The sequence below is a fragment of the Beta vulgaris genome, chromosome 4 (genome assembly GCF_026745355.1).
Source record: "Beta vulgaris subsp. vulgaris cultivar EL10 chromosome 4, EL10.2, whole genome shotgun sequence".
Lineage (NCBI taxonomy): Eukaryota > Viridiplantae > Streptophyta > Magnoliopsida > Caryophyllales > Amaranthaceae > Beta > Beta vulgaris.
Window position 1 is genome coordinate 43703364 of NC_079205.1, and position 15664 is coordinate 43719027.

At 34.4% G+C, this 15664-nt stretch overlaps 1 protein-coding gene and 1 pseudogene across 1 annotated transcript; both read right to left on the reverse strand.

Moving 5' to 3' along the window:
- Positions 1 to 7861: 7861 nt before the first annotated feature.
- On the reverse strand, positions 7862 to 8723 carry LOC130591157 (uncharacterized; annotated as a pseudogene).
- Positions 8724 to 8823: 100 nt separating this feature from the next.
- On the reverse strand, positions 8824 to 9549 carry LOC125496694 (uncharacterized). Its single transcript, XM_048642222.2, has one exon. It carries the CDS (start codon positions 9547 to 9549, stop codon positions 8824 to 8826), a length of 726 nt encoding a protein of 241 aa, XP_048498179.2.
- Between the last annotated feature and the right edge of the window lie 6115 nt (positions 9550 to 15664).

Below are 15664 nucleotides of genomic sequence, written 5' to 3' on the forward strand. Positions count from 1 at the left end.
GAACTAAAAGGATATGCAGATGCAGATTATGCTGGAGATCTTGTAAATAGGAAAAGCACCTCAGGTATGGCACAATTCCTTTGTCATAGTTTAGTTTCTTGGAGTACCAAGAAACAAAACACAGTTGCTTTATCCACTGCTGAAGCAGAATATGTAGCAGCTGCTGCATGTTGCTCTCAAATGCTTTGGATAAAACAACAACTTAGTGACTATGGAATAAACTTTGAATGTGTTCCTATTTATTGTGACAATACAAGTGCTATAGTAATTCTAAAGATCCAGTGCATCATTCTAGAGTAAAGCATATACATATCAGACATCACTTTTTAAGAGAAAATGTTGAAAAAGGTTTGATTAAACTTGAGTTTTGTCAAACTGAAATCAGATTGCTGATATCTAACTAAGCCTTTGCAAAGGATAGATATGAAAAATTAAGGCTTGAGTTAGGTTAATAAAAATTAAGTGATTGTTCCTATGTCATTCCCCCATGTTTGATTCAATTTGAGTGACTTTGTGTGCTAAAAATAATTGTGTTTAATTGCCTAAGACCATTGCAAATTGGAATGTTGCAAAACATAATAAACATGAATTCAAAGAAATTAAACAACTCACAAATGTCACATAATACTCCCCTTACTGTTCCTAAGGTAAGAAACATGCATGATATGAAGGACATTGATATGTAGCATTAGTTGTTCCTATAGCACAAGTTCCTTAGCATTTATTTTCTTTCAAAAATTAAAATCATAAAAATCCGAAAAATCCGAAAAATCCCAAAATAAGGGAACGATTTAATTAAATCTTGTTCTTATTTATCTTTTCGTTTTCTTTTTTCTTTTTATTTTTATTTGCTTTATTTTTTCCCGCTGTCATAATTACTATTACATGCAAAACTCTCCTTCCAATTCATCTAAAGAAACCGTGTTCCTCAACTCTCTTCATCTTCACCATAGCCGAAACCTCATCACACCTTTGATACTCCATAAAAACCTCAAACTTCTCAAATCATGGCAAAAACTTCAAGAAATCTCCTTTTCCACATCAAAAACTACCAACACTTCAAAAATGGAAATCTTCATCTCCAACCAAAACCCTTGAAACCGACTAATTCAAGAAAACCCCTAGAGGAACAAAATTAGAATCTCCGAAGGAGTATGCGTGAAGAAATTAATTGGGGAAGATGATGAAGAAGAAACCCCGGAACAATCTCAGGGGGAAAGAAGAAATCACACCTGTTCCTTCCAAAGGAACTGTTTCTTCATCTTCCAAGAAACGGGTCGAACGAAGTGAATCTAGGTATGTTTGGGTTTTTGCGTCGATTTAGAATGGGCAATAAAGTTGAATTTCAAGAATTAACCTCCATTCTAAAGGAACAAGGCATGGAATTCTTGTTTGAATTCGCCTTTAATAACTCTTGTTCCTTAGCTATGGATGAATTTTGTGCAAATTTTGTTAAACTAATGGATTGCACAACTGAGGTTAGAGGAGAAAATAAGGTTTAATCAAGCCACTTAGGAAAGTATGGGAAGTTCCTTGCAAAGGAACTGATTTGTACTTTAAACGGAAAGGAACTGTTTCTTTTCCGAATTTTCCTCAAGACAAAATTTAGAATATTTTGGAGGAATCGTCAAAACAAACTAACCATAACCTACTCTCTCCCCTTCACAAAGTTATATTCATTGGATGGAGAGCACTCATTCCTCGAACTGAAAAGAGGAATGAAGTGGGTCTCCTGGATATGTGTTACATGTTTTGCTTGGACCACCACATTCAAATCAATTTCCCTTCCCTCTTCATTCAACATCTAACTCACTGTATTGAGAACAACTGTGTGATTGGTTACGGTGCCTTGATAACTTCCCTACTTCATCACTTTGAAGTGAGACTTACTGGTTGGACTACAGTAGGTGTAAAACAAGGGAACATTTTAAATGAAAAGACTTTAAATGGACTTGGTTTGTCTGTCCAAGGGAACTCACTCAAGGGAGGATAGTCCAAGTTCCTCAATTAAAAGAAAATGCCTAAAGTTGACATAGAGGAGGAAGACATGATGTTATCTTGGAGGAACCTGTTCCTAAACCGGAGGAACCAAACCTAAGAGGCGCAAACACATTGCTACCAAGCCTAAAGTTTCTGTTCCTCAGAGGTGAGGAAGAGCAATCGCTTAAAAATTGCTCCAATGTTTCTGTTCCTTCCAACAAGGACTCTCCTTTAGTCCTTTCGGATAATGAGGAACAGGAACCCTCACTCTCAAGGAACCTACTCCACCTCCATCTCCTAAACTTCTGTTCCTTTCACCACACTGCCTTCCATTTCTCCCTCATCCTTCTCTGTTCCTTCCAGCTTTGAGCAGTTGAAGGATGAAATAAAAGGCCCAAATCCTTTTGCTTCCACCCACACCACCATTCCTTCCTCCCATTTATCACCCTTCACCTTCTGTTTCTATTCCCGGAACAGATGAACCTTCCATTCTAACCCCTCCAGTTCCTCCACAAAATCCACCATCTGCCTCAGGTTCCAAGGGTAAGGAACAGGAAACTCGGATGATGCTAGCTGGGTAAATGATGTTTGTCTTCCTGCTCAACATATGATCAAATTTTATAATCATCTTCATTGGACTTTGGATGCTAAAACTGATACAATGGTGGTCTTATGAAGAGCTTAGTGATACAGTTGTTGCGCAACAAAAGAAGATGGACTCTATGGCCCGTGCCTTGGAGGAGTTGAAGGAACAAGTTGGATCAACCATGGGGTGGTGATGAAGAAATTAGAGGATGTGGTGGAAGAAGAAGTTGTAGAGGAACACCATTCCCCTTCCCGTCTTAGTTTTTTTTTTTTGTTCTGTTTCTTTTTTTAAGGAACACAACTTTTGTTTAATCCTTTTTCTTTTCTTTCTTTGTTTGTTATGGAACAAGTGCTATATAATCAATGACTTTTGCTATATGTCTGAGTTTCTAAATGATTTGCATAATTTCTTCCTTGGAATGGCTAGTATTATGTGATTGATATTTGAGCAGTTTACTCTTTGATATTCTAACTTAACCACCACTTGTATATTGGTCTTAAGGTGTTAACTCCAATTCATCAATACATGCAGGTCTTTGTTCTTTTTGAGGATGACAAAGGGGGAAAATGATTTAAGGAACAAACTGTACATAACTTGAAAAAATTGAAAATGAAAAAAATTAAAATAAAAATGGATAAGGTAAATGAAAAATCAAAAATAGGTTAAGGTAAATGAAAAATCAAAATTCAGTTACTCACATAATTGTGTTTTATTTTTCATTTTCTTCTTTATGTTTTGTCATTATCATTCACTTATATTATTTGATTTTCCTTAGTTTGTACCTTTGTTGTCATCATCAAAAAGGGGAAATTGTTGAACCCTAGTTTTGATGATGACAAAGAAACAAAGATACAAACTAAGTAGTGAACTAATGAGTTATTTAAGTGTATGGTGTTTAAGGTATCAATGAAAGGAACTGGGAGAATACGAAGTCAAGAAGAAGGATTTCAAAGGCTAAGTAAAGAAGTTTCTATAAGTTGATACTGGAGCAAGCATTGGATCAAGAAGAATAGAAGCTAGGCGTTTTATTTTCTAGTTCCAATGTAAAGGAACAAAGTAAGAATGGTAAGGAACATTGGCAGCTTTATTTGAGAATGAGAGTTTGTTCCTTTGTAAGGAACAAACTAAGTGGCACTAAACGAATATGTTAAAGGAACTTAGTTAATAAAAGGAACTAGACTTAGGCGTGCAAAGTATATACGGTTAAAAGTGCAATTGAGTAAGTCATGCCTAAATTATAGGAAATTAGTTTTATCTAGTTTAAAATGATAAAATTAGTTTTAAAAAGGAAATTGTTTGAAGAAAAGATTTTGTTTTTCGGAAAAAGAAGAAAATAAATATCCGGTTTTTAGAAAGAATTTGTTTAAAAGATATTATTTTTTAAAGATTAAAAATTCAGTTTTAAAGATAAAATGTTTTTATAAAATGATTTTCGGATAAAGCTCAAGGAACTCCTATTACTTAGGAGTAATGGCTAAAATATATCCACGTTCATTTTGATCATGGGATCATGGGACATGATGTGAAACGTGTTCCTTAGGGGAAGGAACATCAGGGTTAATGGACTTAACATGTAATCAGTTTTAATCCCACGTTCTTCATGAGTATTACCTATAAATATAGAAGTCTAGATAAGTTCCAAATTGTGTCTGACTAAGTAATTAAGTGAGTTTAACTAAATTAAGTGTCAGTGCCTTCATTCTCTCATAATAGCCATTTGTTCTTTGCTTTCTTACTCTAATTCCACTAAGCTTATTTCGATCAAATTGTATTTTGGTTTTTGGGGTAATGGAACTTTAAGTGAAGTTCTGTAAGAGTAAGGCTTTGAGTGAAGCTTGTATGAGTGAGGAAACTTCGAGTGAAGTTGAGAGGAACTGCTGTTAAGGGAACAGTGGCTCAGGAACTTGAGTTTAGGAACTCAAGGTGTGGCTCGAGTTAGAATTAGGTTGTAACAAAGTTGTTTGGCCTAATTAGTGGAAGAGTTGAGTTTAAAATCCCTAGTGGTCGAGGTTGTTTCTTCTTGTTGGGCCCAAGAAGTTTTTCCTCGTAAAAATCCATCTTGTTCCTCTAACTTGTTTATTCGTTTAAGTTATAATTTCCGCAAAAAGTTACGTTTATTTTTACACCTACAATTCACCCCCCCTCTTGTAGTGTTCCTAGGAAAATAACATGCGTTCCTCCAGATTGCTTGCACGCCCGACCGGGCGAGGTCCGCCCGACCTGCGCGGGCGAGGCGCAACTCTTGCGTTTCTTACGCATTTTTTTTTAACACCTTTCAAGCATAACTCATTCAAGGCATATTCTTACAATATTATTTTTCCTCTTCCAGACGACATCACAAGTGCACTTCGATCCCACAATTACATCCAGGAAGCGGGTTGAGACTCGCCAAATCATCATAAAGCCTGATTCACTTGTTATGATAATCATGAATAGTCATGTATTTGTATTTTCTACACTCGGTAATATTAGATTGTAATTGTTCATGTGATCACACATAACCTCTTGTCCTAATAATCCCAAAAGGGTTTAGCCTCATCGTGGTAAGAATTGTTGCTGCGACTTTAGGATCCATGGCGCGCATAATCCATGCGACAAGTTGGGAATAAAAGGTGTCCCAATCGAGCATCCTCTTCGATTAGGTTGGTTTGTTGATAGTTCCATTGACAAACACAATTTTTTGTCGAGCTTTCAAGGACAATGTGATAGCCCGAGTCCATACTAGGTAATTGCCCTTGATTAAGTTAGTGTTTCAAAGTATTAATTAAATTAGTTTCCTTATTTTAGCCATTTGATTATGATTGTTATTTACTTAGTTAGGTTAGTCAAATATGTTTCCTTCATGAAGAGAGTTTACTAGGTTAATGGAGAGCATCCTCATCTTAGCCTTCCACCATCCATAATCTTTTTCCATTGAAATTTGAATCTTCGAGTGTCTTTCTCAAGAGTCGTCTTGCATGTTCATGTCTTCTATTCTCTAGGTATGAGCCATTCGAAAATAGTCTGCTCTGATACTACTTGTTCGAGTACAAGGAGACACTCAAGAAGGGGGAAGTGAATTGAGTGACAAAATTTAATCGATTTTCGCAAAAATAAAACTACAACAATGTGTCTCACACTGTGTTTGACTTTGGCATATCTGTTTTAAACGTTGTTGCTCAATTAAATTTGTATAGAAACTAAAAGCAAGGAATTAAAAACATGAGACACGCGATTTTAACATAGTTACACTTTCTTTCTACTTCACTCGGATATCACGCTATCAGTGATTTCGGATATCACTTATGCCAATTAATGTTAATTTCACCTCTGAGATCTACGTACACCCTACCGATTTTATTCATTGAATCTCGAAATATCACTCTCTTGATACAATAGTGCTCCCCAAAACCTAACTCTAAGTGTTGCTACTCTTTATAATGATAGAATTACAGAAAGATTTAGTCCTCACAAGTGTGCTTCTTAGATAAGCAGATTGAGGATGGTTACAATCTTCAGAAATCACTTTTAAACTCTGTGCCATCGGGTACGTTTTCATCTCTAAAAAACTCACAAATATTTTCCGGAAAACGTATAGAGAAACTGATTGTTATCCCTTATAAATATTATTTGCATATCAAGGATTACCCTAATAGATATGATAATCTTTTAAAATATTTTTTTTCCTAAGCTAAGGGATAAAATATTTTCTTTTAAAAATATATATTTGAATTGTGAAAGAAAAGATTTCAGTCTTTTGCAAAATATGTTATCTTAAATACTTCATTTTGATCTTTTATAAAAACAAAACAGATTTAATTTCTTTAAAAACCAAAACCAGTAAGAAAACTAATTTTTCATCTTTTGAAAGGTAAAGATTTCATCTTTATCTTTTCCAATTGAAAAATCATATTTCAAAATGAATATATTTCTCAAAATCTTTCGAAAATCTTTCTTTTATCAAAAACTAATCTTTTTCAAACTCATTTTCGAAGATAAAAAAATGTTAGATTTATTTGTCTTATAGAACAGTTTTCTTTCGGAAATCTTTTATATAAAAACATCCCCTTTTTATTTATTCTTTTAGTTATCCATTTTCCTTACTTTAGAAAAATAGTTAATCATACTAATTTCAACCTTTTAGCCGTAGCACAAAATTCCAACAAGTTGATTACATTTCATTAACATCACTGAAAAACATAACTAGACCTAAGCTTCAACTTCTTCAACTCCTTGAACTTCCATGATCATCCGCTCGACAAAAGACTTAGGTCACTGTTATACAATTCACAAACATGTTATAAGATAAAGTATTTATCATCATCAAAATAACATTGAGTTAGAGTCACAACAACCTCTCCAATAAAATTGGTATGAAGAGCCAGTGATCTTTGAAGATCTCAATTGTTCATCTTTTTCTCTCAATAGCATCAAATTAAATACCACAAAAAGGTAGTTATAAATAAAGAAGAAAAATAAAAAGAAGGGATAGAAAGAAAGATGAAAAAAGTTAGGAGAGAAATTATAGAAAAAATAATTGTGAGTATGTGTGATTAAACATGGCAAATAATGGTTTTTCTTAGATGTGTGGATGGATTCCCTTTTAGCCCATGAAACTAGAATTTTGCTAACTATAAAAAGAGGGAGAAAATTCATTTGAGGTGAAGGGACAATATTCACAAGCAAATCAAATAATCAACAATCTAAAAATGGTGGAAGTCGTATTCAACGCAGAGACAGTTTTCGAAGTTGTAGTAGTGTTTGCAATACTTTGTTGAATAGAGTTTATAAAGAGAAGTGCTTCAAAGTGAATTGTGTGTGGTGATAATGTTCATAAATATAATTGTGAGGGTGGTAAGAAGTGCATCAACTGTAAAAACACATTGACAGTGATGAGACTTACATCACAATATTGAAGAGATGTGCTTCATGATTATCACAAACTTTGAAGCAAGGGGGGTATGATGAGGTTAGTGCTTCAAAGTATTAATTGAATTAGTTTACTCTATTTTAATCATTTGATTGTGATTGTTAGTTACTTAGGTAGGTTAATCAAACATGTTTTATTTTATTTTTTTATATAACTAGTTTTTAACCTGTGCAAAAATGCAAGGGAGGCCATACTTTTATGTCATATTATAAATTACTTTTTAGACGAAAAGATTATTAATGCAACAACAAATTTTTGTTCAATGAGAGTGTGAAAATGAAACTTGAAATCAAATTGAATACACAACACATTATTAAAGGAACAAATATTTACATTTTCTCTTTATTGAAACATAAAAAAGTGTCAATTACAATTCTATACACAATTCAAACATTTTGAGAAACTTCCTTATAGACCACATTGGTTGTAATGGATGAGTTGCCACGATCTTCATCACAGATCAAGATTTTCAAACCCGTACTTGTAACTCTTGAAATAGCCATATACAATTGTCCGTGGCTGAACACTGGCCGGGGGAGATATAAGCCAACGTGCGCTAAGGACTATCCTTGGCTTTTATTGATTGTCATTGCACAACAAATAACCAATGGTAATTGTCTTCTTTGAAAATTTTATGGGGAACTTTGTTGCATCTGATGGGGTATGTGTCATCCGCGGAATAAAAACTTTATCACCAACATTACTACCAGGTACAACAACTGCCTCAATAATTCGATTGCCAGGGTGCTTAACGACTAATCTTGTACCATTGCAAAGCCCGGATGTCTGATCAATCATAGTAGCATCACTGGTGCCCCTACTTTCAAGGTTATATCATGATTTGGCAAACCACCGCACTTGATTGTATTCAGAAATTCAGTAGAATACATCTCGTGTATTCCGAAATTCCCTTCCTCCATTGAAATTGCATCTAAACTCAAGTACGTTCTTTCTTCACCTAATAAGCATGAAAAAACACGATCATTAACCATGTCAGCAATTTCATTAGTTGGTGCAAGAATAGCTCTTTCTTGAAAATAACTTGCTCTTCTAGATCATAATATGTGCTAATGACTATTGCAGAAATAGGGTCATCTCCTTCGTATATCAATTATTCATGAGGAATTTCTACATTGGCTTCACCATCTTCGGTTCACCATATTTGCCATCTCCATTATTCAGAATCCACTCAAAGAACTCCCTAATTTCTTCCAGATTCGACTTACCAGATCCTGTTCTGAGACGCATGTTTTGCGTCCATCTAAACACACAATAAAAGTCCCATAAATAAGAACTAAGCTGAAAAGACAATATCTTGACTGCTACCTTTGGGAACAACAGGCAATATTCATCTTAAGTCACCAACAAACACAACAAACTTACCACCAAATGGGATATGATGATTTGCTGGAGTTATTGGTTGCATAACATCCTTTAAGCTTCTATCAAGAGCTTGAAAGCAATATTTATGCATTACGGGAGCTTCATCCCAAATGATAAGCTTTGTCTTCATAAGTAGTCCTATCAAGCGCGATCCAGGCTTAATGCCATGACATGTTGAGTTCTCATCGACATTTAGCGGTAGGCCAAATTTAGAATGCGCAGTTGTTCCACGTGGAAGCAACAAAGAGGCGATTCCACTTGATGCAACTGGCAAAACAATTTCCCCTTTACGCCTTAATGCTACACATAATAATCTCCATAGGTATGTCTTTCCCGTTCCTCCATAACCATATACAAAGAATACACCTCCTTTATCGCGTAATACAGCAGACATGATTTCATTATAAATTCCACGCTGCTCATCAGTCAATCTAGGATAAAGATCTTGAAACTCCTTTTGTAATTGCTCATGGTAATACGAAAGCTCATCCATAATGAGCTTATTTTGACCATCTGATACAATCAAGTCATTTGGAAATGGCATACCCGTAAATTTAGGAAAGGTGCTACCATTACTTTGTAACTTAGCTTCAATGTCAGCCAAAGCAAAGTTTTTCAGTTGTTCATCACTTAGACGTAATGCTGCAAAACAAACATAACGTGTGATCATGAGGATTCTATTCGTCCTCATGACACTCTATCTTCTCTATGAAGATGTAATATCCCTGTTTTTAAGAACCTTTATTTAAAAGCTAAAAGTGGATAAGACCATCATTCTTAATGGTTAAGAAAGCTTGTGGATAAACATCATCATTCTTAATGGTTAAGAAAGCTTGTGGATAAGCATCATCATTCTTAATGGTTAAGAAAGCTTGTGGATAAGCATCATCATTCTTAATGGTTAAGAAAGCTTGTGGATAAGCATCATCATTCTTAATGGTTAAGAACGCTTTTGGATAAGTATCATCATTCTTAAGGGTTAAGAAAGCTTGTGGATAAGTACTATCATTCTTAGTGGTTAAGAAAGGTCAAAGAGGATAAGAACAATCATTATTATTAGATAAGAAGGCTTTGGAAACAAATAGATAAGTTAGAAAGTCCTTGAGAGCCTTAAACATTAAGATTATGAAAATCGTTTGGAGATTGTTTTATCGGGTAGCGATGAACTTCTAGTTAAAGAGCTTTTCGGGGTAGAATCCGAGCTCAGAAGCTAACCAAACTTGATATATGACATGCCTGGGATGTCTTAAGGTTAAAATGGTCATTTATCCCCAAGAATTACGTGCCTCAATAGGGTAAATTGCTTACATAGTAAAACCTGGCTAGCTGAAATTACAGCTCAGACCTATGCTCAAAGAAAGCTGCTTAGCAGCTTCTTAAGTGTCGATCTCTCAAAGAAGTTTTTATGCATGAAGGCCAACACCTTAGGCTAACACCTCAAGCAAGAATCACCCAAAAACTCTAAGAAACCGACCTTGCCCAGAAGAGGTTTCCCTCCCCTGAGGGTACCGCCAGAATAGACTATAAAAGCCTGTTCTGGATTTTCGTCTATTTTCTCTTATTTCTTCCTCTTGGACACCCACTTTTCTTTACATAGAACTCTTCTCGACATCCATACAAAGTAGTTCAAGCTTTAGTTCCAATCTTTAGACCTTAAACTTATATAGAAAACCCTGCTGAAAGATCACATAAGTTGCTGTAAGTTCAACAGTTTACACCTCTTGTATTTAAGCTTAGTTTTTCATATCTATAAGCTTGTTGAAACTAATCTTTAGCATTTATACATTCAGGGGAAGCTTTAAGAGTAGTTAACCAATTGGATTAAGAAGTTTCGTGGCTTTAAGCATCCTTAGTAAAGGTACACACTTAGTTTGGTTTTAACCTAGAGATTTCCATACCTATAGTTAGGTGATTGTTTCTTTCTGATGTAAAGCATGTTTATGAAATGAATTTACTTATGACGTGTATTTTATTATGTGTATATTGAGTTTGTAACATGGATATAACATGCTAAGGTTCATTAGAGATGATTCATTTGACCTAAACAACACTTATACACGAAGTAATACGATTATGCTTCTTAATGGAATATGTTTAGTACATGGAATTGTGGAGTGATTGTGATGATTGAGGTGGAGTTGTTATGTTATTGTTATTGTGGAGTTGTTGTGGTGGTTGTGGTGAAGTTGTTGTGGAGTTGCTATTGTTGTTGTTGCTCTGTTGTAGTAGTGTTGTTGGGTTATTGTTGTTTTGTCATTGTGGTTGTGGTGGAGTTGTTGTAAAGTTGTTGCCTATTGTTGTTGTTGCACCATTGTTATGGTTGTTGTTATAGTTGTGGTGGATATTGTGGAGTAGTTGTGATGGTTGTGGTGGATTTATTATTTTGTTGTTGTGGTGATGTTGTGGTGGTTTATAGTTAAAATAGTTTACTAGTTTTGAAGATGAATTAGTTTGGATATGATTAAAAATGTTACAATGATGTGTCCAGAGCTAGTATCATGTGGTTTATAGTTTAAGTATATATATCCAAAGTATTCAGTAGAACAATATGGTTCATCTTGTTATTATGATTCAAGAAGTTGGAGTGATAAATTTGGGAATATGATTTACTTAGGTTTGCTATGAACATAGTAGGTGGTGGTTTCTGTTGTTGGTTGTGCTGTTGTATTGTGGTTGCGTTATTCTGTTATTGTGCTTAATGTTGTGTTATTGGTGTTGGAGTTATTGTTGGTGGTGGAGGTGGTATTTTTGTTGTATGTGTTGTTGTTATTATGTTGTTGTATCGTTCTTATTGGATAGTCGTTGTTGATGATGCGAGGGAAGTCATAATCTTAGAATTGGGAGACTGTTATAATTATTGTAGTTGGAGTTGATATGTATGAAGTCGAGTTATGAGTTATGGAATGACTTCATTAATTTCTATTTACGGGATTCAGTTTGATTAGCATAATGGTTGCGTTAGAAGAAGATAATTAGAATAGTTATGTTTGGTTATTGATTATTGATGTTACTGTGAGGTGGTTGTTGGAGGATGGCTATGTAGACGTATAGAATTGAAGATGATATGGGAAATCAAGTTATGATGATTGGAGGTTTCGTATAATTGTTATAGATTTGAGGTAACCTTTAGGTTTAGCAAAATATATTTAAATGCTCCCGTGGGCGTTATATTGAATTTCGAATATCATATATCGTTTGTGGTAATGGCCATGATTATAGATACATCTCTATGAGTTAGTTGTGAATTGCTATTGGATTGTTATAAAAGTATCATTTTGTTCAATTATCGAAATCGTTCGAAAATACTATATTTCTCAAAATATGATTTGGTATGATAATGAGGAAATGATTCGGATATGAGTTAAGACCAGATAAGGTCGAATATGCTGTTATGTTATGAGTATTGAGGTTTAAAGTATAAACCATTAAATATCTTATTTTATAAATATGAAAGTGAGGCATGAATAGGCACCCCGAGTTAGGGCGGGTAGAGTCCCTAGTTGTTGCCTTCCAGGAAAGTCGAATTCCTGGCGTTATAGGACATGTCCGGGTAAGTCTTGCAAGCATAACAATAAAAGGCTGGGTGACGAACTTCAATAGTTTGGAGACAGCTGGTACTGCTTAGTACCCCTCTCCACTCGCGTTCATGCCAAACGATTTGATTTTGTGAAACTATAATAATTGAGTCGAATGTGATTATCTGTTATTATAACTATGTGTTAGTTTTCAAAATACACCTAAACTTGTATTTTCTATTACACAATGTGTACTCAGCTTTGCTGATAGTGTTGTCATTTTTGTGGCCTGTCACTTGGTGGGTGGCAGAGTGAAATATTGTTGCAGGTTTGGTGTTGTGAGCTCAGAATTCTGAAGTGAAGCAAGATAAAGAAGTCGTCGTAGCTTATGGATTGAGTTTGTATTCTAGTTAGTTGATTAGAGAACAATTATTTATTGTTCCTTTGTATATAACTTTTGGGAATTATGGTGGAGTTATTGGTGTAATTGAAGTCTAATATAAAGGATTCTATTTTGTGGGCCAGTAACTCACGGATTCAGGATCGTTTTATAGGTTATGTTTCCGCTGCGAGTAAATGTTTAATCCGAGGCTTATTAAACATTGATTGTGATTAGTGGATCTTAAGTGTGTTTACCTAGTAGCTCGGGAAACGGGCTGTTACAAAAGAGATCCTGAGAGGATGAGGATGGAGGATGGGAAATGTTGGCCATTGTGTATAAACTGAGGGATTTGTGAATTCCTTTTTTAATTGGAACTTTATAATTATTGTGGCCTAAACCGTTGGTTTATAAAATCCTTTTTTTCTTTGTCATTTCTAACGCCTGTTTTGCTTTTCTCTATAGAATGAGCCCAAGATCTCTTAATTTTAACACATTTAACTCTTATCCTATTTTTTTTCATAAGCTAATCTTTTGTCGAGTATCTATATCATATACATATACCTCAACATGAAGCGGGTTTGTGAAGCTAGAACATACTCGAGCCTTTAATGGTTCGACCAGAAAGACTTCAAAATTGGAATTTTAAAATTTTTGTCGTATTAAAAGCTTTAAAAGTAAAATTAGCCTTTTGATCCGTGTAAACTGTATGGAAGTTGTTTGTTTTATAGATTGACGGTTTTAAGAAGTTTCTTCAAGAATCGTGGTGGTGAGCCTCCAAGTTGTGAGTTAAAATTTAATACTCATGTATTGAAATTATTTTAAAACTGACTTAGGACCCATGTGTTCAGTGCTTGATGTAATTAATATTATGGCGGATCACATGACCCACCTTTAAAAAAAATAGTTATTTAAAATAGTCTTTACTCTGTGTACTAAGTACTTCCTTTAAAGGCCCAGATAAAATCACAATTCGCACCACCACTTATTATACTCAGCAATACAGCAACTTCTGCATCACTTATGTCATTCCATTCTCTCTCTTGCCTTCTTGCACCATCGCTGCACCATGTTTAGCAACCCATTGGCCAATTCCCATTTAGCCATGATTTTAATTTTCTCAATATGTTTGAACTTTATTTTTTAAGGTACAATTAGTTACATATAATGGTTGTTTTTCGTATTATGATATCTTGTGTAAAGTCATTAGATATTTAGATCATAGGATTAGAGTTTGACCCCTTGTCTTTTTCAATAGTTAATACTCACCCCCTCATGTTTTTAAAAGGCCTAAAGATTAAAAAAATAAAGTTTTGTTTTATCATTAATTATATTACATTTAACTATATATTTAGTCACAAAAGTAATGCATACATTTCCATTATAAAATTATGCATGGTTACATTCCCATTTAACTATACTTTTTTTGTAGAAGATTAAGAGATAATATTTTCTTAATTATAAAATTGTAATACTTTTGCTCATAATAAGCAAAATAACTTTAAATTTTTTTAATATGCCAATGATAAGTCATATTTATATATAGTTTTTAGGTACATTTAGGTTGCATTTTAGAGTATTTAGTTTCATATTTAGGTTCATTATTGCATCGTATTCGTAAGTTATGTTATTCTACTCCTATATTAGAACTATATATGTACCTAAAACTCCCCCAAGCTAAACCATTGCTTGTCCTCAAGCAATTAGACATAGACATTGGAAAAGTTAGACAACCTACGATATAGGACTACAACAGGGCTGAACACTCAATTGAGAATACAAGAGATATAATCACTACATAAACCAAGCATCGAAACGATCTCGAACAAAGCCGCATAACATATCATGTATCACAATTGACTTTCCAATCATACCACAAACCATCTCTCCAAAACTGGATTTAACCAAACATGACAGACCTCACTATAGTTATGTGCACTCAAATCTCTCATGGGTTTAAGGGTTAAATAATGACTCTCAACCTAAATAAGTCGACTCAGATGAAGCAAATACTCTTTAACTTTGAGATTTTGACTCACTTAATACTCAACAATACAATACATAATGATCAAGAGGACTTTTAAGGATTCTAATGGGGCTGAGGTTAAAGGTATGGAAAATAATTTGGGAATCGTGGTGGAAAAACCGAGAAGGGGGAGCATCATATAACTGAAAATATGACCAAGAAAGATCACAACAACTCCGTGCAACAACCAACAATCTCCAAATATAATTAACAACCTTTTTTACTCAAGCAATTCAATCATAACCCTTTTATTATTTCACTTTATTCACAACTCTTTTTCACATCTTTTTTTCATTTCATTTTTCACCTTTTTTTTGTGTTTCTTTTTTTTTTACAAACTTTCTATCAATTTCCAAGCTCACTAAACATATTTTTCAGTGTTCTAACCACAAATAGAGCACTTCAATTCAATACAAACCAAACCAAAACTAATACTCGCTCCCCCAAGCTAGGCTTGGTTCAAGAATCAAGTGAGGTGAATGGCTTGTAATGTAGGTCTCAATCAAACAAAGTCGGAAAAGGCTCAGCGGGGTTAAAGGAAGGATAATATGAAAATAAGAATAACTCTGGAGCTAAGATCATCAAATGAAACGCCTCAATCATATCAAAATGTATGCACTACCAAATATCAAGGAGTATCAAGTCAAAGTCAAGATCAACGCAACAACGAGGACCTAATCACACATGAAAGAACATAACTGACACAAATACTTCAGTTTATCAGCACAAAAGCTCACTTAGGCTAGGGTGTCTGCATAGTAACGTTAAATCGAGCCAAAGAGAGATAAATCAATTTTACCACAAACAATCAATTGTGCTATGAAGTATCATGAACAAGATGAGTGACACTTAACAAATGTAGTAAAATATCAACAAGGTTTTCAAA

Bases quoted from the DNA above. Each gene is read 5' to 3' on its own strand.
- LOC125496694 (XM_048642222.2), bottom strand. From the start codon at position 9,549: ATGAGGACGAATAGAATCCTCATGATCACACGTTATGTTTGTTTTGCA.